The sequence below is a fragment of the Anguilla anguilla genome, chromosome 10 (assembly GCF_013347855.1).
Source record: "Anguilla anguilla isolate fAngAng1 chromosome 10, fAngAng1.pri, whole genome shotgun sequence".
Taxonomy (NCBI): domain Eukaryota; kingdom Metazoa; phylum Chordata; class Actinopteri; order Anguilliformes; family Anguillidae; genus Anguilla; species Anguilla anguilla.
In genome coordinates, this window is record NC_049210.1 from 8,809,203 (window position 1) to 8,831,761 (window position 22,559).

At 46.9% G+C, this 22,559-nt stretch overlaps 1 protein-coding gene across 2 annotated transcripts in view; it reads left to right on the forward strand.

Moving 5' to 3' along the window:
- Positions 1-7,137: 7,137 nt before the first annotated feature.
- The window catches only part of tacc1 (transforming, acidic coiled-coil containing protein 1), a 38,672-nt gene continuing 23,250 nt past the window's right edge, over positions 7,138-22,559 (forward strand). The window contains exon 1 of one of the 2 annotated variants that reach the window (XM_035378486.1): positions 7,138-7,361. In XM_035378486.1, the coding sequence (XP_035234377.1) occupies positions 7,282-7,361 (80 nt within the window). In that variant the 5' untranslated portion in view covers positions 7,138-7,281. Of the gene's footprint in view, positions 7,362-19,774; positions 20,379-22,559 lie in introns of those variants that run through there. The other variant, XM_035378485.1, reaches the window with a different exon arrangement.

The window sequence follows — 22,559 nt, forward strand, 5'->3', positions numbered from 1 at the left end:
ATTGCATGTTTCATTATGCTGTGTGCATTGTTTTAAACGCATGTTTTGCCATTACGTTGTGGATGTGTTTGTTGGCCTGGAGCCTACAATACAGCGCCTATTCTCAAGTTTTACCGTAACGTGCCACGAGACGACCTTAGGAAGTAGTACAGCAAGGGAATCAAAAAGCATTGCAAAAGTTAGACCAATACTAAATATTGCATTAGTCTTTATTATTGAAACGTGTGAATGCATGTAATGAAAGGAGTCTGTGCATTCGATTAAATTTCCGAAACGGTTTTCTCTTTCGTGTCAAGGACGTGCATCAAGTGTATTGGAGTGATCAAAGTTATTTCTGTGTGCATCACTTTAACGGCATGGAATTTGAAGTCCCGTTATAGATAGTTCGCTAAACACTGTCGGGTGTGGAATGTCAGTGTGCCGGAATAGGTGTAACAACTTTAAAAATCCATTCATTGTTATGTAGAGCTGCCCAAATTAAAGTAGGTTAATTACTATGTACTTTAGGGTTCTCCTAGAACCGTCCCGGGTATGACTTGAAGAAATTTAGAATGTCCCTTGTGGGCACCGAAGTAAACCATAAATAAATTTCTCAAGGAGATGGGGCAGTGGAGTGGTGACCCCCTGTACTCTCAAGGGGTCCAATACCATACTCAAAATCATTTTCCTGTTTAATTTTATTGAAGTGTTGAACCATTCAATTGTGAAGACTCAATGCAAACCTGAAGTGCTTCCAGCGTTTACTCTAGAAACTTAATTTAGCTGTAAACATGGTTCCAGTGTCCTTTTTTTATGTACATCTTTCCGTCAGTTAAATTTTGTTGGCAGTCTTACAAGTTCTAGCAGAGGCACTGGGATTCCTTGGGGCGGGGGGGGGGGGGGGGGGGGGGGTTTTACTTAAGTCCACTTTCCAGATTTGGGAGGGTTCCGGGTTCTGCAGTTATCCAGCTAATCCGGTTATCCTGCTTCGTGAAACAGGGCCCTGGGCTAACTTTTTAATGGTTGCTTTTTCTTTTATTAGGAAAGGGAATGTTCTGTGGCTATTTTGCAGAATACAGATTTTCCAAAAATGCACCCTTTCAATATTTCTAAAAAGTAGTGTGGTGCTGTATATTCCATCAGGGCCTTTGACTGCTTGCAGATTAGTATGGACTAGTGTGTGCAGCCTTGTCTTTCTATGGAAAGGACAGCATGTGGAAATGAATGCATGAACTTTCCTAATGACCTTACGTTGGCACAGTCATCATACAGTGTGTTTGAACAGACAGGGTTTTCTTCAGTAATGGAAACGTTCAGGAGAGCGCGTTTCTCATTGGTTTGTTGGAGGAACGGCGTGTTACGGGCAGACAGGTTTTTTTGGGCTCTGTGAGAGAAGCTTTGAGAGAAGGACTGAACACCATGGCGCCGCTGGACTGTGTTCAGCTGTTCAGCTCTCACATCTGGCCGGCTTCACCCCGGCCCACGGCGGAATTCTTTCCCCGTACGGAATGCCAAAACTATAATGCCGTCCTGTGGCGAATGCATAGGGGCTCGAGTCAGACGAGAACAAGGTCAGCGAACCGAAAGAATTCAAAGCAATTATGAATATCAAGCTCCAGAAATTTGTTAGCAATAATGCCTCGGGGATTTCTGTTGAGGTAATTTCCTTCACGTTTACATGGCTGAGATTGAAATGGCTGCTTAAACTGCAGATGTGGTACTGCTGATAATGTTGGGTAAGTGATCCCTTGATGGCTTGCGACCAGCCTGATCCTTACACATCTTGAACATCCTTGACAAGTTCATATTCTATGCAAGCACAAAAGCAAAAATTCATTTGAAGAAATATCACAGTTAATTGGAGCCCTATTAATGCTCCAATTTCCCGTTTTATTGATCCTGATGTGGAAAGAGCTTATTGACAGTTTTATATAACTTGATAAATACAGAAAATTAGGCCTACAATAATGTACCCTTCACTCAAGAATAATTTCTGATAACATTTTTCTAATTAAGCAAATTGATCGTGCTTTCAGTTGTGTATGAAAGCCAAATTGTGATAATCCATTGTGATATTAAGGGTGAATAATCTCATTAAGGGTGAAAAGTTCTTCTACTTTCGCATCCATTAAATTCCATTCCATTAAATCCAAGTCAGCTGAGACAGAGGGGACGACTTTGAAGCTCAAGGATTTTTATTTGGCCTGGATGTTAGGAAGATTGGAGGATTAGCCATGAAAAATGTCACCAGAACCTGATGGAATGTGTTTTTTCAGCCTGGGCTCGATTGCGGGAGTGCAAGTGCGAGAAGATTGTTGCTGGGAGGAATTTCACATTGCGTCTGTGCATTATCGTCAGCAGAACCTAATCGTATGTGACTTCTAACTAAAAACACCAGGTCTTAGCTTGGAGCTAAGCCTGAGGCTCTCACACCGAGGACCTGAGTGAGGAGTAGATCCTGTTATATTATTGACTTTAGTCATAGACTGCCTCTTGTGTGGGAGTGAAGCCCATGGACCTCCATGTCACATGGTCATGACCTCAGCTCTCTTTAGGGGCGCTCGTAGAGGGCATGAAACACTTTGACTGCAACGCTAATAAATGTGCCCGTAAAAATGAATAACTGGAATAGCCTCACTGTCCTATGTGATATTTCAGTTTCGACTGGTATTTGGTGCAGGCTGGGTCGCCCGCTTACCTAAAACTGAAGGGGGGGTGGGGGAATGTCTGCCATGGGAGCTGTTCAGGCTGCAAGGAGTTGCGTCAAACGTGTTGGGGTCGAGTGTTAATCTGTCCGAAGGCCGTTAACGTAACAAAGACTCGTTCTACCGTTCTCTGGTGGGCAGCTGTAGTGCTGAGCTGCAGCAGTTTCCCATCCATATTTGTCATGGTCTTGTGCTTCACAAAGAGAAGTAGAAACATGGCATTAGGCAGGGAAGCCCTGCTGTTTTTAATGTGAAGTTTGAAAGGTCTGCCAGGTTTTTTTTTCTCTGGTCAATGTTCTCCCAACTAATAGGAGGTTCACTACGATCTAGAACATTAGCAACACATATTTGAATGAAAAAGTATTATTTTATTGACCTTCATTTAGGCTGGTATGGTGATGGTGAACTATATTATAATATGCTGTGAATTCCTCTTTTTGTAACACTTGCATGGCCTTGTTTTGAACTCATTCTTTTCAATAATGTTGCATGAGGTGATTTTTAGTTTAATTTTCTTTATCAGAGGAAAATGTAAGTGTTGTCAAGGTTTTAGTGACTCATATTCCTAATTCTTTGTGCGGTGAATGGATTTAATAAAAATTAAATGTGAGTTTAATTTTGAGTTTTAAGGTTGGCAGAAGGAACTTGTTTCAACTGTGTGTGGAGACAGTTGTGGATTCTGTCAAGTCTGTCTGAACTTTCACATCTTAACAAAAGCCTTTGTGGATTGAAAAGCTGCTGTGTATTGCTGCACATTAAATTATATACATGGGAAGTCAAGAGTAGTGTGTACATGGATATGTATTTTATATAAATCTCATTATGGTTATAGGAATGTGAAGGTATATGGCATTTTTAATAAAACAATACCTGTGTTTATAAATAATTCACCATGTGCAGCCAGCCATTATTAATGGTGATTAAATATTTGATTGAATGATTAAATAATAGACTGAGGTCTTCCCGAGTGCAGCGTTGAATTTTTATCAGCCTTTAAATAAATAAAGGAATTGCTCTGCATTAGTGCCCCCTAGTGGAGCAAGGCTACCATCTGGAAAGTCCATCTCTGTCCTCTCTCTTGCTCGCCTGTTGTTTATCTCCCCTGAAAGACTTAAGTATCATCCATCCATTATCTATGCCCGCTTATCCTGGGCATGGTCGCGGGGTGGTGCTGGAGCCTATCCCAGCGTGCATTGGGTGAGAGGCAGGAATACACCCTGGACACACACACCATTCACTCATGTACTCATACCTATGGGCTGTTTAGAGTCTCAAGTTAGCCTACCTGCATGTCTTTGGACTGTGGGAGGAAACTGGAGTGCCCGGAGGAAACCCATGTTGACACGGGGAGAACATGCAAACTTATTCGGATTTGAATTCAGGACCTTCTTGCTGTGAGGCGACCATGTTATCCACCTGACTTGAGTATCAGTATATTGCTTTTTTTTTGTTGAAAATGTGATTGCCACAGGACTCAACTATAAAAGCTCTTTGTGAAATTACTGACAACCACCACCTTTCCTGGGGGGAAGAAATTCAAAAGGGGTGCAAATATTCGCCATTCAGTATAGTAGAAGAAGGAAAGAATAGGTTTTATACCGTGAAAAAGCAAATAAAGGATTAAAAACATCTGTTAATTTCCCAGGTTTACCAGCAGATGTCAGTGCAGACCAGGCACAGGAGGGTTCCTCTTTTCTGGCCGTGTGAGAGAATGAATTAGACACGGTCTCTCTTCTGTGACCAGAGGCTGAACTGCTGTCTGCTGACTGTAAGCATCTGTGTGGAAATTTTGACGAGCCGTGACGTGGTTTCGCTATGCCACTGAGTACTGCACAGGGAGGGCACGCGTTTCATGCCTGTCACTCTGCGGTCCTGTGCACAAGCTAGGTCACTGAGCTGACAGAGAAACGCTGCTTCAGTCTACCTGAGTCTTTTGTGGTGAGCGTTCTGGCACAAAATGGCTGCCGTGCATCGCCCAGGTGGGTGCTACACATTGGTGGTGGGTGAGGCGAGTTCCCACTCATCACTGTGAAGCACTTTGAGCGTTCGGAAAAGTGCTATATAAATGCAATGATTCATTCGTTCATTCATTCATCTGTCCGACAGTCACAGCAGAACAGGGGGCCGGCCTGTGGATATGCAGAGCTCACCTTATGTGAATCCCCATAATAAATATCAGTTTTCTTTTTCTAAATTAAAATGCCTCAAACGTCTTTTCTCAAAGTGAGATAAGTCTTAAATCATAAAAGAGAAGCATGGATCCCACCACTCTAAACTAAGCGCTGGTTTTTCAGCCAGTTTGCCCTTTATGCTGGACACAAAGAGGTGAAGGTTGACCGTGCTTTCATGTCCCTGTGGGGTTTTTTGCCTCATGTTTTGCCTTCAGCATTCTGCCAGTCAAATTTCGCCTGGATGTTTTGCCTGGACCAGTGTGAGTTCCCTGGTCAGTATTTGAATACTAATGGCGTGATATCTGCCCGAGGAACAGAATATTTGAAAGGAGTCGTTTTGCGTGCGTGTGTTGGTTTCATTTTTCAGTTTGATGTGAACACAGTGGAGACTATGAGTGGTTGAGCTGCCCTGTAGGTCACAGTGTGTCATGATGTGGTTAGTGCACCTCAGTGGACTGGCCTAGAAAGGAAGACTTGGTAGATCAGATAGTGCTGAATTTGCCTGTGTGTTGGCACAGTTTGTTTAAAGGGCAGGGTGGAAAACTTAGCTGTGGTACCGTGAGTCATATCAGAAAAAAAGGACCGATGCCATATTTCTTGGGGCTGTCATTCTTAATGGAATAAAATATAGCGGTCGTGTCACAAACGTGGTTATTCCATCCATTTTGTGCTTTATGAATTATGGCTCTGTCTCAGCTCTGAATGCACTGAACAGTGCAGTCTTTATCCCTCCCTGCTAGCGTATGACTGTCGTGCTGAACCAGTTGTGTTGGTAAGGACATCAGTCCATTTGTTTTTCTTTCAGCAGCCACTTTTTCCCTTTTCCCCTGATTTGGAATGCGCTGCTGTGATCACGGGCCCTCCCCTCGCTGCAGTGTCTTGTATTATTTATGATCTTGTCCTTATTTTTGGAGAGTGCAAACTTGAGTGAGCGCCAGATGAAAAATGACAAATGGCAACCATGGAGCCGAAATATGAAGTTTCAATCCAATGCCTTAAAAAGCTTGACTATTGACTACTCTCGCATATGGTATACGTTGATATAATCAAAGATATTCTAAAAAGGAACATTGAAACAAGCACTATAAAACAAACACCAGAATGTCTGTTATAAAAAAGTGTGCATGCGTGTGTGTGCGCTCGTGGGTGTGTGTGTGTGTGGTGACTTGTGCTGTTGTCTCACAGGGGTTGTCAGCTTGCTGTAGCTTGCTGTCCCATTTTCAGTCTCGTTGCTGTTACAAAGTGCCTCCTGTCTGACACACCTTACACACGAGACATTTTCCCCGATATTTACGGCAGAGGACTGGAGAAGGCCTCATAACTTATTTAAAACAATATTTTTACTGTTTTTTATTACTTTGTTTCCTCATGCATTTTGCATTTCCCGGCATCCATGTAAATGACCTCCATCGAGTTTGAGAGTCTGAGATGTGTGCCCATGAAAGAGAAATGAAATGTGGGGAATGTTGGGCTGGTACAATGCAGCTGATTATGTGTGAGGTTCCCGTTCTATAAAGGCTCTTTTCTCCTCTCTTATTCTCCAACCTTTGTGGAATGGCCCGGGCTCTTCTGAGCAGTCCGGTTCAGCCTGGTCCCGCCCCTCCTTGTCCCCGCTCTTCAGGGAGAGGGGCGGGGAGTCACTGCGCTTTGACTTGTGTGCCCCAGCGGGGAGGTGCGGTGGGGAGGGGCTGCGGGTGTGGGTGGGGGTGGGGGGCTGGACTCTGAACAGCGCCATGCCCCTGTGGAGGAACACAATGCGCCCCCCCCCCCCCCCGCCGTGCGTTGGTGCTTTTATCATGCTAATGCGCTCAGTCCTCGCTTGCACAGGGACGGTCCACGCAGCCCTCTGTGCAGTGACAGGTAGGGCAGCTTCTAGGCCAGGTGAGGTAAGCATGGGGGGTGGGGGGGGGGGTGTCTTTCCCTGGGCTGACATCTTCCACCGTAATCCCTCCCGGGGGGCCGAAGTGACACTGAGGGCTCCAGAGAGTGGCTCTAGTTCCCCCCTCCCCTCCCGTCCCCTCCCCTCTCTGAGCGCTGTTGTAGAACGTTCCGGAGCGCTGTCATTCCTTACGAGCGACCGCAGTCAGCGCAGAGCGGGAGCGTTCAGTCGCGCGACTGTGCAGGAGGAGGGAGCGGGCAGAGACGCGCGCACACACACACACACACACACACACACACAGGCAGGCGGGGGAGGGGGGGCAGGCGGGCACAGGGAGGGAGGGAGCGAGCGAGGGAGGGGGGCAGTGCCTCACCGAGGAGCTGGCAGGAGATCAGGAGATCAGCGTCGGTGCAGCGGACGCGGCGGCTGAGATCTCGGCGAGCGTAGGGCACGGAGACGGCATGACACGGCGCTCTGCGGCGGGACGCGGCCGGTGACACGGCCTCAGGAGACGCACTCGCTCGCTCACCTCCGCCACCTCCCCGCCATGGGGGGCTCCCTCAGCCAGCAAAGGAAGGCTAACGCTAACCAGAGCGCCAGCCCATCCAGGGACAAGACGAGCAGCGCGTAAGTGCAGAAAGTTCTCTCTGTCCACTCTCCACTCTGTTCTGACAGCTCTGATGTAGACCAGCTTCTTTCTGATCTTTAAATCTCTGGCCCGGAAAGGTCCACCCCCCCAGGCAATGGCAGCTGAGAAAAAAAGTTTTCTAACCTCGTGTCGGAGTCGAGCTGTAGTCGAGCCCGTCTCTGTGAAGCGGGTCGCTCCGGCTTGTCGGCCGCTGTTTGGGAAGCGTCTGACGGAGTTCGCGCTCGTTGGCGCGCTCATCGCTGAGCGGCTTGTTGTGATTGGCGTATCTTCTCGCACGGTGACTTTGAAGGCAGCTTAGGGCTTGACACTTTAGAAACAAGGCTCCCTCTGCAAATTGCCTGGCTGCCCAGTGATTTCACTCCCAGCACATCTCAGCTGACTTCACTGAGAAACACTATTTCATCTTATTAAGTGTGAAGATTGTTCAGGCTCCTGTTTTTCCCCGTTGCCTTGGTTCCTGGTTTATTCTGAATGGCGGTTCACTTTTATGCGATGGCGCGATAAAGGCATAACGTAAGCTTCATTGTGTGCTCTGCAGTGTAAACGCGTTAATAAGTGTGCTCAGTACACACCCAAAAAAAAGCAAACACGCTGACAGATAAAGCTCCACACGGCTGTGCACTGCGCATATCCTGGTTTTTAAAAAGGCAGTAAATGTACAGCATGCTACCGCGTGCACGTCTGTCTGCGCTTTCTGCAGGGCAAGGGAATGAGCTGGTGTTGTATGAGTATGGGACAAGCAGGATTCACATTGCGGGCTTCAGTGTCAGGAGACGAGGGGAGGGGAGGGGAGGGGGGAGGCAGTTTGAGTTACTGCGTTTTATGTGGATGCGGGCGTGTCCCAGAATGCTCGGGGGCACCTTGGGGCCCGAGCATCGTCTGGCGCCGGCGCTGCAAACCCATCCATCGCTCGAGCCGTTACGCCACGTCGAGACGGCTCCGCAGCCTCCGCGGGCCCGTCCGTCAGCAGGACCCGCCGTCCGATTCGCTCCTCTGAAACGGAGAGGTGTTGGCCGCTGCCGAACGGCAGGTCCCTGATCGGCAGGGGGCGGGGCCTTGTGACGGACACCGCTGATTGGTTTTGTTTGCGGTGGGAGCACAGAGCACACAGCAGGTTGCAGGAACTTTCTGATGTGAATTGCTGTACAGTTCCTCTGCCTTGTGTGTGGCAGGTGCTCCAGGGTTTGCTGTTTTATTTTGTATTTAGCTGGGGAAAATGTGGAGTGTAGCTTCTTTCTGGGGTGAGGGTGTGGGGGTTGGAGGGAATGGTTGTTGGAGGTTAGAGGGTTGGGGAAGGGGCATGCAGTGGAACTGCTTTGAAAAGAGAAACTTATTGTCATGGGTTTTATATTGTTCTGCTGAAGGTAAACTGTAGAAATAATGAGTGGCAGTTACACAGGGCACTTACTTGTTACTGATTTGAAAATGCCACAGCCAATAAAATGCAAACTAAAAGAAAATCTCTGGCATCAACGGGGACTGTGCACAGTTTGAATGGATTGTAAGAGACAGGTAATGACCACTGGAGGCCTGTGTATCAAAGAAAGCAGCTTTATGCATCTGCATTAAAATGGCTTTTTGTCTGTGGAAAATGATTTCTGGAGTTATTTGCATTATGGGCTGTATTGCGGTTAACCTTAAGATGGAGTGGAATGCAAACATGGTCCTCTCAGATGTGTGCTATTTTCTGAAGACAGCAGCATCTGTGTCCCTGTTCCTTCTCGGGAAGTTTTCAAGGGCAGTGTTAAAAGGGTTGTCTGATTGGGGGGGGGGGGGGGGTGGGGGGGGTGGAGGGGGGAATGGATTTTGGTTTTCTAATGATGTCGACGTCCCTTTGGGGTGCATGTCACCGAGGATCAAAGTCTCACTAAGACCCTGACACACTCCTGTGTTCCTAGTCCCCCCCCCCCCGCCCCCCAACAGTCAATTGTAAAGAGAAGAGCCTTCTCCCCCAATCCTGCTTTTTTACCCCATAATCCCTGGCAACTGAATCTATACCCATCTCTTTTTCTACAAGATGGTAGCTTTCAATGGGCACCCGTTCTGCACAAATAAGCTCATAAGCTCCTTACTGAGCATCTATCCCCTTTCATCAAGCAGTGTGTACAGTATAGAATCAGTGATCAGGAGGCATGTTTTTCAAAATGGAGGCAGCCATTTATGCAGGAGTCATGTCCAGGTTTTTAAGAAGATGCGTTTAGAAATCAACATGGCAATCAGATGCACAACTAGTATGAAGGTTGAGTCTGATTGTGTCTTTCCAACGTTAATGTTCTTATTTGCTTATTTTTTTCAGGCTGATGACATCTTTCCTGAAGTTAGCATGTTACAGCATATTTGAAACTCCCGGAAATAATTGTATCTACTGAACTGTAGGCAACTCCAGAAGTCAGAACATTTGTTATTCCCCTTAAAATTGTGTGAGTGACATTTAACTTTGAGCAGGTTATTTGAAATGTTTTTTTTCAGAAGTCTATGTCGGTGTTCTTGTTACATCAGTGTTAGAACGTTCTAATCACACATTTGTGATCTCACTAAGGGTTAAACCGCAGTGCTGTTTTGTCTCTCAATGGTAAAATAATTTTGATTGGTTTCTGAATGACACACACAGTAATTTAACGTGTACTTGTTGGTTAAAGTGGGTACATTCAGGACAGAGTGTATCACAGCTCAGCTGAGTTTAGTGCTTGGCCTCAGACACAAAAAAAGTTTTTGTCTCTCCAGCTATTAGTTTAACAGGCGCTTTCCAGGACAGAACGATTGTGTAAATATGCCATTATAGAGGCCCTACCCTTGTTTTTGTTTCTTCTTTTGTGGGATCTATTCCCGTGTATTTTAATGGATAGTTATTGGATATCTTTAATGGTTCGGTGGGATTCAGCACAGCGGGGTAAGAAATGGGGCAGATAGTTTCCTATTCTCTCCAAAAGCATCTCAATTCTATTTTTAGCAGACAGCTTTCAGTTTTAAATGGATTCATCAGAGGAATTGGACCCACTCTGCAAGAGTTGCATCTCCATTCAGCATAGCCTGTGTGTGAGGGAACTTCAGCTGTGCAGTGCTTTCTCCATAACCAGACTCACAGAGCAGTAGGTCTGGCCCAGTTCTCATGTCCCCTAGCTAGTCTACAATCAAAAGCAGTTAAGTGTAGGAACCCCCTTGTGTAAGTCAGGCCCTCCTTACACTTAAGAGCCCTGCCCTGCCAGACACTGCCTGCTGTGATTCTGCCTGCTCTTAATTCTAAATGCCATTGCCTAGCAACTGTATGCATTATGTTTTTCAAGGCCCTTCGTTCTGATTGGCTGGGAGATGAGCATGTATTGTCACACTCTGTGGGAGATTGACTTAGGTTGGTTTTACACCTGACCCCAGTAGCGTGAAGTGAAGGAGTATCTCTCTCGACTCTAGACCTTGTTCCCAGTCTCTTGTGAGAGTCTTGGCTGAAGCAGCTTAATCTCTGATTAAATAACCTGAGAAGCGGCTGTAGCTCGGCAGGGTATAAGTGTGTTTTTTATCAGTTGCTTCAGATGAGAATGAGTGGGTGAACTTGCTACAGTTAAAGCCTTTCTCTCAGTTGCACCCTTTCTGTGTTATCCCTGCTGAATACAAACCGTATACAGACAGCTGTCTGTCTTCTGTATGGGGCGGGGTCACATGCTCAAGTGAAAAGTGGGCGGAGACCAGCATTGATTGGTCACAGAAGTTATCATCCACTTGCAGTATGACCATCGTGCAGTCGGTTCTGCAGGAACTGTGACAGAGGCGTGGTGAGATGCTCCAGTTCCGCGTGGCCGCTATGCTAACTGAAGATCCGACGCAGCTGCTGTCCTCCTAGTCACCAGTAAAGCGACGCTATTTGCTTTCCTTTCTTTCCTTCGAACTGCACTGGAACGACACTGACCTCAATGCAAACCGAGAACACTTTGCATTGCGAGGGAAGTTCTAAAGATTCAGTTCTGTGGAATCGGTGTTCTGTGTGTTTTGTGTTTAAAGCCTTTTTTTTAAAAAAGAGACACTCATGAGAAAATCTACAGTACCCATCACTGACCATAAACCGCGCTTGTTTACTTTTGAAAGAGTAAAGCTGACATAATCCTTTGTATTCACCAGGAACTCAGAGCCGCTATACATGATTATCTCTTGAGCAAATATAGGTAGAGCCCTGGGATTCCTCCTTTTCCCTAGTACTTTTATGTGCTACAGACAGATGTAATCTCTCATATAGAGTGTACCACAGTTAACTGCCAGCTTTTAGACTATATACTGTAGTGGTGTAACCATCTAAGCACTGATAAGGGCTTACTTTTCTTTGTTTTTTTGGATTTTTTCTGCATCAACTGTGCTGGCAGTATATGCTTATGAGTCTGAGAAATGTATTTAGTCTTAGAAGTGATTGGCTTTCCTGAATGAAACATTGATGTTAAACACTAGATGAATTTTTGCAGTGGTTGTGGTAGCGAATCAGCATCAAGCTCCCTGTAGCACTTTCCTCTTGAAGGAGACGCCTTGTGCGCAATGCTGTTCATTCATATTAGGTTCATGCGAGCATGCGAGTGACGCAATACACTTTGGACGGCGTTCCCAAAGCGATACTGTAACGTTCTACTGCCCTCATTAAGGCGTGCACTCTGGGGAAAGCGTTCTGTTAGACTGCGTCACTGAGGAAGAGGAGGAGAGGCAGTGAGGATGGAGGGATGGAGTTCAGGAAAGAGACGGAAGACAGATGTGTAGTGCATACGTAGCTGTGTATCCATCTGTGTACGGTATCGTTGGTGTAGCTGTATTAATTAAACAGCAGAGTAATGGCTTCTGTGCAATCAAAGAGAAGCCTAAGATCACTTATCTAATCCTGTCCTACAGTGTAGGTCTTGTTATTAACTGGAAAGCGCAGATTACATTATTTTCCAGCAGGAGCCTCTCTGTTGCAATGCTTGTGGCGCTCTGGTTAACCTTGTGAGATGTATTTTTAGCCAACAGTCCTGAGCAGTTCCATCTTCTGGCCATTTTATTTTTTATTACATTTTAAAGCAATTTTCCATAACTGCCACTAGATGGCATAGTTCCCCCTGGTTGAGACGCCATGTCATGAAGGTCAAGAGCTTGTTTTGCATGCTGAGAAAGGAGTGGTGTGTCTACAAAATCAATTCATTTTGCCTGTCTGAATATTTGCCTGAGATAATAGCATTAGATTGGACAGTTGGACATCACTTGCATTTCAATAATTCTTGAAAAATAACCTAATTTGTGATATTAAAAATTGACTGCTGAAATTAAAGTGGAAATTTTACTGGTTTGAAATGTTGTGACGGCAAAATATGTAACAGATTGGAAACATAGCTATTTATCGTTCAGATGTAGTTCTCAGGTCCTTGTGATTAAAAGCAAATATTTATTAAAGAAAATGTGGGGAATAAGAGAATGTTTGGCATGCTATAGTATGGCTGCAGTGAGAGGGGTGACACTTTCAGTGAATTAATTTGGGGAGGTACACTTCCCGAAAAACTTACAAAGGGAGGTGTTGGGCTTGTTAATGTGACCCACATTAGAGGGTGGTGATTGTAGGGCAGCAAGTGGGGCAATGGTGAGTTTGGGGGTTGCTGGCTGTCTGTCTAAACAAAGGCCCAAATCAATGGAGCCCACAGTGCGGGGGGGAGGGGGGGGGGGGGGGTTGGGGGTTTCTGTGGTATATATTTTAACATGTTTTACTAGTTAGGTAGATACCTAACCCTGTGCTGGCCTGATGCTTTCTGTATTCATGGTGTGCTCTAATGCTGTTATATAGTCAAGGTTTAATTTTATCCACACTATACCTCAGGCTTTGAGTTCATGCATGTGGTACGCATGAAGAACACGGAGAGCCTGCAATGACACTGAATAGCCAGGAGAGGGAGTCTCTTCCCACCAGAAAGTTTCATTGTTGTTTTTAGAGAACTATAGCTGTAATGTCATGTGATCAAGGTAAAAATAACAATGATTATTATTACAGTAAGCATAGTTAATCCGTGACAGTGTGCTCTGGTAGGATTCAGACTGACTTGTCCCCTGCTGTTTAAAAAAATACTTTTGAAGTGATGTAAAGGGTTTTTTTATATGCATTGTAATTTCTATTGTCCTGGTGCCCATCTGTTTATTATAAATTATCTGCCTTTATTGAATTTAATTATACTTGCTGTTGGAAGTGAAGGCTTGCACTGTCTGGAGCTGTGAAATCCAGTAAAATTCTATACAGGAGAAAGGCCTCGGCTTCCAACTGACTCTTATGCCATATGTGCAGTGCATCAACCTTTATCCCCATAATATAAATCAAAACTGGTGTAATGGGAATGTAGGGTCTCCTGTGGGGAAGATGTATTTACAGAGCTGCTTCGGGGAGCTGTGGGACTGTGTGTGTGTGTGAGCATGTGTGTGTCTGTGTGCCTGTGTGTGCATGTATGTGTGTGTGTGCGTGTTTGCGTGTGCATGTATGTGTGTGTGTGTGTGTGTGTGTGTGTGTGTGTGCGTGTGTGTCTGCGTGTTTGCGTGTGTGCGTGTGCGCGTGCATGTTTGTGTGTGTGTGTGTGTAGGGGGGGTCACTGGGAGCTGAGACAGTTGAGCCCTCAGTATCTGCTGTTCTTTTCAGGCTTCTTCTCAGTCTGGTTTCGTGTTTCACTTGGAACACATCAGCGTTTCATTATAAGCAGAAAACCGCTTCTTCAGAACTTCTTTTAGCTTTGTTTGGGAAGGGGCTTGCATGGCAAATGTGGTTTGTGTGCAGCTGTTGGGAAAAAAAACTCTGCCAAACCCTGCATCTTTATTTCATTTCTAGCCGAATATCCCAGAGGTTACAGCAACTGCTTATCATTCCCACCAGTGAAGGCCGATGTCTGTCCTCTTTTGTCCAAAATGCAACAAAACCCTCTGAAAAATTTCAACACGTGGGGTGTGTCTTATTTAGAGCTTGTGCAAAGCTTGTGCACCAGGCCTGTTTTCCAAAGCAAGTTCTGGGTGCCAGGCCTGTGTTCTAGAGTGAGTCTTGTGATCTGAATGGGCTTTTTTTGAGTTAGCCTTGTGACCCGGACACAGTCTGGGGCCCTGGTCCTGTTTTTTTTTTTTTTTTTTTTTTTTTTTAAGCTTTTGGGCTTGCTTCCTCCAGCTCTGTATCCTGGCTGGGGCTATTCTTGGTTCGAGCGGAAAACTGTTGTTATGTAATTTTTTCAAAAGTTTCCTTTCCCTTTTTCTTGTTTTTCTTTCCTCCTCAGTTCGTATTCTCGCGAGCCAACCGGCACACCGTGTCCGCCCTGCTTTGTGATCCAAGGGAAAGGTCTGTCTGTGTGAGAATCTGATGCTGGGTTAGCGATACATGGAAGTAACTGCACGACAGTCACAAGAGGCCCATATAGGAGATGATCCTTTGCTCTCTCTCTCTTTCTCTCTCTCTCTCTCTCTCATTACAATACATTACATTACAGGCATTTAGCAGACGCTCTTATCCAGTGCGACGTACAACAAGTGCATCAATTCAAGGTGCAGAGGTGCAGAACAACACACTAGAATGAAGTAAAGTAAAGAGTGAAGTAAAGCAACTGGGTACTTTCATATGTGTTGCAACATAACAGCTCTCTTCCTTTCTCTTCATCTCTCTCTCTCTCTCTCTCTGTTCGATCCAGTCTTGAGAACGCTGTCAGTGCAGCTGTCATATAAGCCGAATGTGCTTTTCCGTCTATTTTTAAGTTGAACGGCCCGTTTGTGTGCCGCCTCTGTGGTAGCGCTGTGAGGTGTTTTGGCCGATGCTGCTTGGTACTCTCAGCAGTCTCTCTCTCTCTCTCCTGCTCCGTTTCCCAGCAGGTGTGGGGTTTATCGCACCCCCGTGAGGAAGGGGAGACGGTCACATCTCTCAGTAACTATATTCCGAGTCCGCGGGGGGGGGTCGAGGGAGGAGCGAGGCTGTGAAACGACCTCCCTGCGCCGCAGCCATTAATCAGGCCGTCGGCCCGGTGACATCGCCAGCGCGTGAGAACGTGTCGAGGCTGGGGCGGCGCTCGGCGCTCCGTGGCGTGCCGACGGCCCAACGGCCCGTTTGACGGCAGGTTCGGTTACACGGCATACCCCCCCCCCCCCCACCCCCTTGGTGGACGTTCGTCTCGCTTGCCCATGAACCCCTGGGGGGGGCCTCTGAGCCGAACATCGGTCTTGGCCTGTTTGACGTCTGGTCTGCTCAGATGGCCAGAGCGGCCATGTTTGATTCTCCTGCTGTGTGATCAGCTGGGCTCTGATCTCAGGCTCCAAATACTGTTGCCTTTAGCTGGAGTGCTGTGGGTACTGGGGCCTGTCTTAATATTCCTCCTGTTGAAAATGACTCGCAGGGAAGCTGCAGGGAGCTGGATATTAGGGGGTTTAGCAGTAGAGGAATGTGATTGCAGTTCAGAGATATGATCCCGGTTCAGAGATGTGATCATGGGTGAGGGATGTGATCGCGGTTCAGAGATGTGATCATGGTTGAGGGATGTGATTGTGGTTGGGGGATGTGATCATGGTTGAGGGATGTGATTGAGGTTGAGGGATGTGATTTTGGTTAAGGGATGTGATCGTGGTTGAGGGATGTGATTGCGGTTGAGGGATGTGATCGCGGTTGGGGGATGTGATTTCGGTTGAGGGATGCGTTCGCTGCTGAGAGATGTGATCATGGCTGTGGGGAATCAAAGGCCGGAAAGTTCTTCTGAAAGGGCAGCCTTCCCCGTCAATAAATTACAGCCAGGCCGATGCCTGAAGGGTTCTTGTCCAGGCTGGAATTTCTGGAATTCTCTGTGACCGCCCGGTTATTGAGCTCTTCAGTGTGCTGGAGGCGAACGGACGGGTTTAGTAGCAGGACAGGCCCGGGGAGAGGGCTGAACCGGGAGGGTCTGGGTTTTGCTTGAAGAGCACAGTATCAGTGATTAAGAGGGACCAGTCATCTTTTGAAAACATAGTGCCCCGTCTCAGAACTATCAACTGCCTGGAATTACAGTGTAAATTATGTCTATAGTAGAGGGGTGAAGGAAGAGTCAGGAAGAGAACAGGGGAAAGAGCAGTGAATCTCCAGTGGGAGGGGGTGCTGGTGTTACTGGTGTCTTTTCGCAGTGTTGTCCAGTGCTCCGCAGTTCTGTTTGCTCCGGCCATGTACTGTGTTTGCTTCAGTTGGCCAAGGCTCTCCATCTGCACTTGAAATATGAAGCCATTTTTTTTTCATTCCTCCATGGTCACTCAAAGGAATGGGTGGTAAGAGACTCCCGTTTTACGGAGGTTAAGGCTCTTAAATGCTCTGAAGTCAGCAGAGGAACAGTAGGATGGCTTTTGTTTTGTTTGTTTGCTGTATGCAGTAGGAGTCAAAGCAGCAGCCTTCTGCTACCAGCCTCATAGCGACTGTACCGCAGAGCTGTTAATGTCACACAGCAGCAGGCTGAGCCTGAGAGGTTTCTGTTTATGATCATGCTGAGGTGAAAGGTCAAGAGATCATACGATGAGTCACTCTTTTACTGGGATATAAAATAAGTGAGAGTATCCTGTTTTTCCTCCTTGATTTATCCCAGTTACGAGTCTTGGAAAAGCATAATAAGCTTGATGTGCCCTCTTCTTTTATATTGTCTGACACCTCGCAAGTGAGGTTGTGCCATTTTCAGTCTGTTTCTCACATATAGACAGAACAGAGGAAAGGACTATGGGCAGAATTACATAGACAGAGTCCCCCACAATGCATTTTTCTGAAAATCCGTTTTGTTTTGATTCTGGGTTTCTTTTCCTGAATGTCCTTCTCAGACCGTCTGTATCTGGAGCCTGTTTATTAAAAATCCCCTCTGCTGCTGTGATTCCAGGTCATAACATCCTGTTCTTCGGCATCCATAGGAAATGAGCTTACAGTAGGTTTATGGGGTGGATGTAGAGCATGCCCCTATACGCTTGGGACCACGTTTAATTGGGCCTGTTGGTTCATTTATAAAATATGTGTTTTTTCATACACTTGCCAAATGAAAGGGGTTAAAAATGGGGACTCTTCACTTCTCTGAAGTGAATGTGGGGATGTACTGTTTGAAGCATAATCAGCTTAATTGTGGTTGATTTGCTGTGGAGAAGGAGGCATTTTGGCCTTGTCTGTATGCACATTTCTCTAGACTATGTGCAAACGTGCGTTACGTAAGTGGTGGACAGCCACCCAAAAAAAATCACATCGAGCCTGTTGTGGTGGGAGGCAGGCAAATTCACAGTCTGATTGTAGCGGGACTGCTGTAGCTGGAAGTAAATGGTCTCTCATCAAGTTATACCAACGCTCTTAGTTTTTGGACCTCCGTCACATTTTTCCTCATCTTCAGGCTAGACCAAACTGCATAGGCCTTCCTGTTTCTGTGTTCATCAGCAGAACTCTGCATTAGAAAAAGAGCATTTCACAAAACACAGCCCATTGTAGGTGAGGTCAATCTCACTGATGAATGAATCTCTGCATTAAGAAAACCACAGCTATTGAAACACACCTTTATATAAGGCCAGCTAGGATCATTCACAGCACGCTCCATAGACATAGGGTTCCGCCATTATATGCAGTCATGTAATGACATTGGTCCAGGCACCGTGTCATTAAAACAACAAAGACGGTCTTTTCCGTGGATTAGGGTCCTGAGTTAATCATTACCTGCTGGTAGACACATATCATTACCTGCAGTTATGAGTCTAACAGACCTTTAGTTAGTGTGGGCAGGCGATAGCCAGTCATTTTGGGGGTTCCGGTATTGCAGGTTGCCCTGCATCGTCTGGCCCTCTGGAGCCTGCTTTGAGCTGCCTCTAATGTCTGTTATTTACTGGACTTTCTCAGATTTCTAAGAATCTGGGTTTTGATGATCTCAAATGCCCTTCAGTGTGAGAACAGTGAATTATGGGGAAATTAATCATCCCATAGGTCATTGTTATCATGATATATGGCAGTCATGCGTAGTAGCCAGGCACATTACCATTTTGGGATTTCCAGACTGAACATAGTTGTTGAATTGATGGTGGCCACAAAATATTTATTAACATCCCTATTTTTAACATTAATTTGCCTGTATTGTACAAAATGGTCACCATGGAATTGGGATGGGCTAATTGAGTGAGTTAGGTTACTGATGATCTGATAGATGCTCTCTGGGGTGCAGTCTAATATAAATGGTTAGACCTGGGCTTGTAACTCCAAGGTCTTATTTTCAATTCCTTGTTTTGCTATTGCATTGCTATTGTACCCTTGAGGAAGGTATGTAATCTGAATTCAACTCCGGATGTGTCCCACTATTTAAATGGGTTGTACCTGAAGAATTAATTAATAAGTCCCTCTGTACAAGAACAGACCTTGAATGTAAAATGTAATGTAATGGCTCTTTCTGAGTTTATTCAATTATTGTCATATTATATTTAAAGCCATTACACTGTATTTCATCCTTACCCCTGAGTTGGTTATTTTTAATGAAGCCATTTTGTTATCAGTTTGAGGAAGTATGAACCATTTGGCTCCAATGAGTTCAAAAGGCTGTGGTGTGTTGGAATGCCATTAGCCATTTGGTAGGGAGTGGGGAGTTGGTTCAGGTTGGTGGGTCATTGTTATCTTTGGGTGGGCCGCAGGGGAGTTGAGATAAAGAAGGTGTACACACTTCAGTGGGGCTGGGCTGGGATTTTACATGAGTGGTTCTCTCTGCGGAACAAAGTTCATTAATTCCAGTTAAATACAGGATGTTGTCAACCATTGCTGAGAACATTGCTGATTCTCAAGTGTGTGTGTGAATGTATGTGTGCGTGTGACTGTATGTGTGTGTGTGTGTGTGTGTGTGTGTGTGTGTGGGTGTGTGTGTTTGTGTGTGTGTCTATGTGTATGAGTTTGAGTGTGTGTGCACGGATGCGCGTGCATATGTCTGTGCATGCGACTGTGTGTTTTTGTATGCTTGTGCTTGTTATCGTGGGGATAACTCAATTTAGCGAACGGGCTGCGTTTCAGACAGCTGTGAGACAAACTTCAGCCATTGGAGAGTAATGAGAACATGATGGGCAGTGCTGCTCCAGTCTGTGATTCATCACCGACTCCTGCCCCAGACTCTGCTCTTTTACTGTAGGAAACAGTCTGTTCTTCTGCTGTTTCTCTCATTTCTCTGTTTTTGCACAAGAAGTCCTGAGCTGCTGTCCTCCTCCTCTTCCTCCAGTACATCAGGAATCTACCACTCTTTCAAAACAGGGCTGAACCGGTGTATTTTCTTTATTAAGCAGAAGGTTCTTTTGAAACAGGAAACTTGCACCTCCCCCCCCTTCTCTGACAATAGATTGGCCCTGCAACAGTGAAAGGGGGGGGGGGGGGGGAGCTAGGCAAACTCTCTGGCTCTCTCTCGTTCTCTCTCTCCCTCCCTCCCTCCCTCCCTCCCTCTGGAGAGTCAGCTAGCTATCTGGCAGCCAGCTGATCAGTGCTGTGGCATTCAGAGAGAGGAGAGGAGAAGGAGCAGAGTGAGCGTACGCAGCGTCGCAGTTTTGAAAAGGGGAAGCAGAGAAAATAACAAAAGTCAGCGCGAGGTTTTAATCCAGGAAGGGAAGTAGCTGAGCACAATGACAGGGGCAGGGTGGAGGAAGTGAAGACTGAGCCAGAGCTGCCTGGGCTTCTGGCCCCCGCCATAAAACCCACATCCGTGCGCCTCGCTCACGGAGTCGGTACGAGAGAGAGAGAGAGAGAGAGAGAGAGCAGAACACAAGGTGTTTTTTGAATCAGCTGTCGGGAGCCTGCCGCAAAGTCTCTCTTCCCTCTCCATCTTTTGGATTTTTTTTTTCGCGAACCCCAGACGAGGCGGGGGATAGGTTCCCGCTCCGGGGCCCGAGATGTCGTACAGCCCGTGGTCCATGCTTTCGCCCGTTCAGTGGGCCAAGTGGACCTGGTCGGCGGTTCGAGGCGGAGGGGAGGAGGAGCAGGAGGAAGAGGAGGGCGGCCGGTTGAAGGATGAGGAAGAGCTCTCTCAGGAGGAGGAGAAGTCCGGGGGCTGCAGGCGAGTCCGGGCGGGGATGAGTCTGCGTGCGACACGCGCGAGAGGGGAAGTGAGGAGAGGGGAAAGCACATGTGTGTGCCTGTGCCTGTGTTTGTGTTTGTGTATCTGTGTCTGTACTGTGTATCTGTGTGTGTGTGTGTGTATCTGTGTCTGTACTGTGTGTGTTTGTTTATCAGTGTCTGTCTGTGTATCTGTGTGTGTGTGCGTCTGTGTGTGTATCTGTGTCTGTACTGTGTGTGTGTATGGTTGTTTATCTGTGTCTGTCTGTGTGTGTGTATCTGTGTCTGTCTGTGTATCTGTGTGTGTGTGCGTCTGTGTGTGTATCTGTGTCTGTACTGTGTGTGTTTGTGTATCTGTGTCTGTCTGTGTGTGTGTATGTCAAATTGTGTGTGCGTTCGTGCGCGTGCTTGTGTGTTTACGTGTGTGTGCATGTTTATGCTTGAGTTTGTTTGTATCTGTGAGCGTGCGTGCGCACGTGTATATGTGGCAGTCTGACTCCACCTGTTGCAGTGGGCCTTTGGCTGAGGAGGGCTGCTGCTTTTCTCCTGCGTGCGCTACGCACATTGGGAGGCTGCGTGACAGGCAGAGACACACAGACACACGCGCTGAACGCAGAACCGCGGCGTCCGTTAGCTCCTCGCGTCCTCTCGTCCTCTCGTTTATCTCTGGCCTGACGGCCGGGTCCGTGCGCGAAAGAACTGGGGGATCCAGTGGTTTTCTCTCAGGCTGGCCATCTGGGCTGGAGCGGTCATTTTATCAGGTTCAATCTTCTCTGGCAGACGGCTAAAGATGCTATCTGTTCATCTGCATCCCCCGTTCGCCAGCCTCGGCCTGTCATATCCCTTAGATAACACTACTAGCTCAGACCCCTGTTGAATTTGCTAATAAATCTTGAGAGAGAGAGAGAGGAGAACCGAGCGTGAAAATCTGTCCGCCTTGATCTGTTTTGCAAAGCAAAGTGGGGGGAAGGGAGGTTGAGGTTTTAGAAAGGCTGTGTGCATTTTTCTCTTTTTTTGTGCTAGTTTCCAAGTAACCGTCCAAGATTGGCGTGCAGAGGACCTTCTTTCTGCCCCGGCTCTTTTCAATTGTGTGTTTCTTAAAGGATTATCCGAGCGCTGACAGCGCATGCAAGTAGCTGTGTGTGTGTGTGTGAGCGTCTGTATGAGTGTGTGTGTGAGCGTATGTGAGTGTGTGTGCGCGTGTGAGCATGTGTATGTGTCTGTATGTGTGTGAGTGAGAGAGAGAGAGAGCTTGCTTGTGTGTGTGAGTGTGCGCGTGCGTGTGTATGTGAGAGCGCACTCGTGTGTGTGTGTTTGTTGTGAGGGGTGTTCTCTGTGCTCTGTACCTCTGTTCTACTGCTGTTTTTCATTGGCCTCTAGACATTTTAATGTGAGTCAAAGTGTCTGGGTGGAGAGTTCACCGCAGCTGTGTGCACGTAGCCCTCCATTCACAGTCTCCTGGCCTGTTTCAGGAGCATATTTTAGCCATGAGTCTGGGTCCGGTGTACAGGGAGCCCAAACAGTAGGACACCCCCCCCCCCCTCACCCCCATCCCTCAGACTCCCACGGGACTCGGGATGTGCAGGCCTGACAGCCGAGGGAAGATGCAGACGCTCCTTATCCCTCTTCCAGCCCGAACCTGCCACACCGCCAGGGTGACGCGCTGTCACAAAGCCGGGCCTTGTTTTTGGAGACCAAAGCAGGGAGCGTGAGCCTAGCCAGAAAGCGCTCCCCAGGAGCCAGCAGCACAGGTGGCCAGAGCGCAGGGCTCATGACTCCATCCCGCGTCCTCCTCCTTGCTTACGGAAACCGTCACCGTTTTGTGTCTAATTTCACCATCCATAATTTCACCAGGGAAATGCCCGCATCTTAGAGTAGTACAGGTTTCTCCAAGTGTATCATACTTGGCTGCACTGTGAATGCTATCACTTTACTCGATAAGACTTAGCAACAACCAAGCAAACGGAGCCTAAACGTATCCCTCAGTCAGAGATATGACAGAGGCTGTCTGTTCTCACACTTTCTGCTTTTTTCACACGAGGGCTTGGTTTGAGAGTGACTCTGGAAGCGGCCTTAACCAAACAGCAAGCAGGTGGCAAACGCAGGAAAGCGGGGGAAAGAAACTGCAGCCCAGCTCATCCTGGGCGCCTGAAGCGACGGTTTACTGTTAAATCCTGTTCCT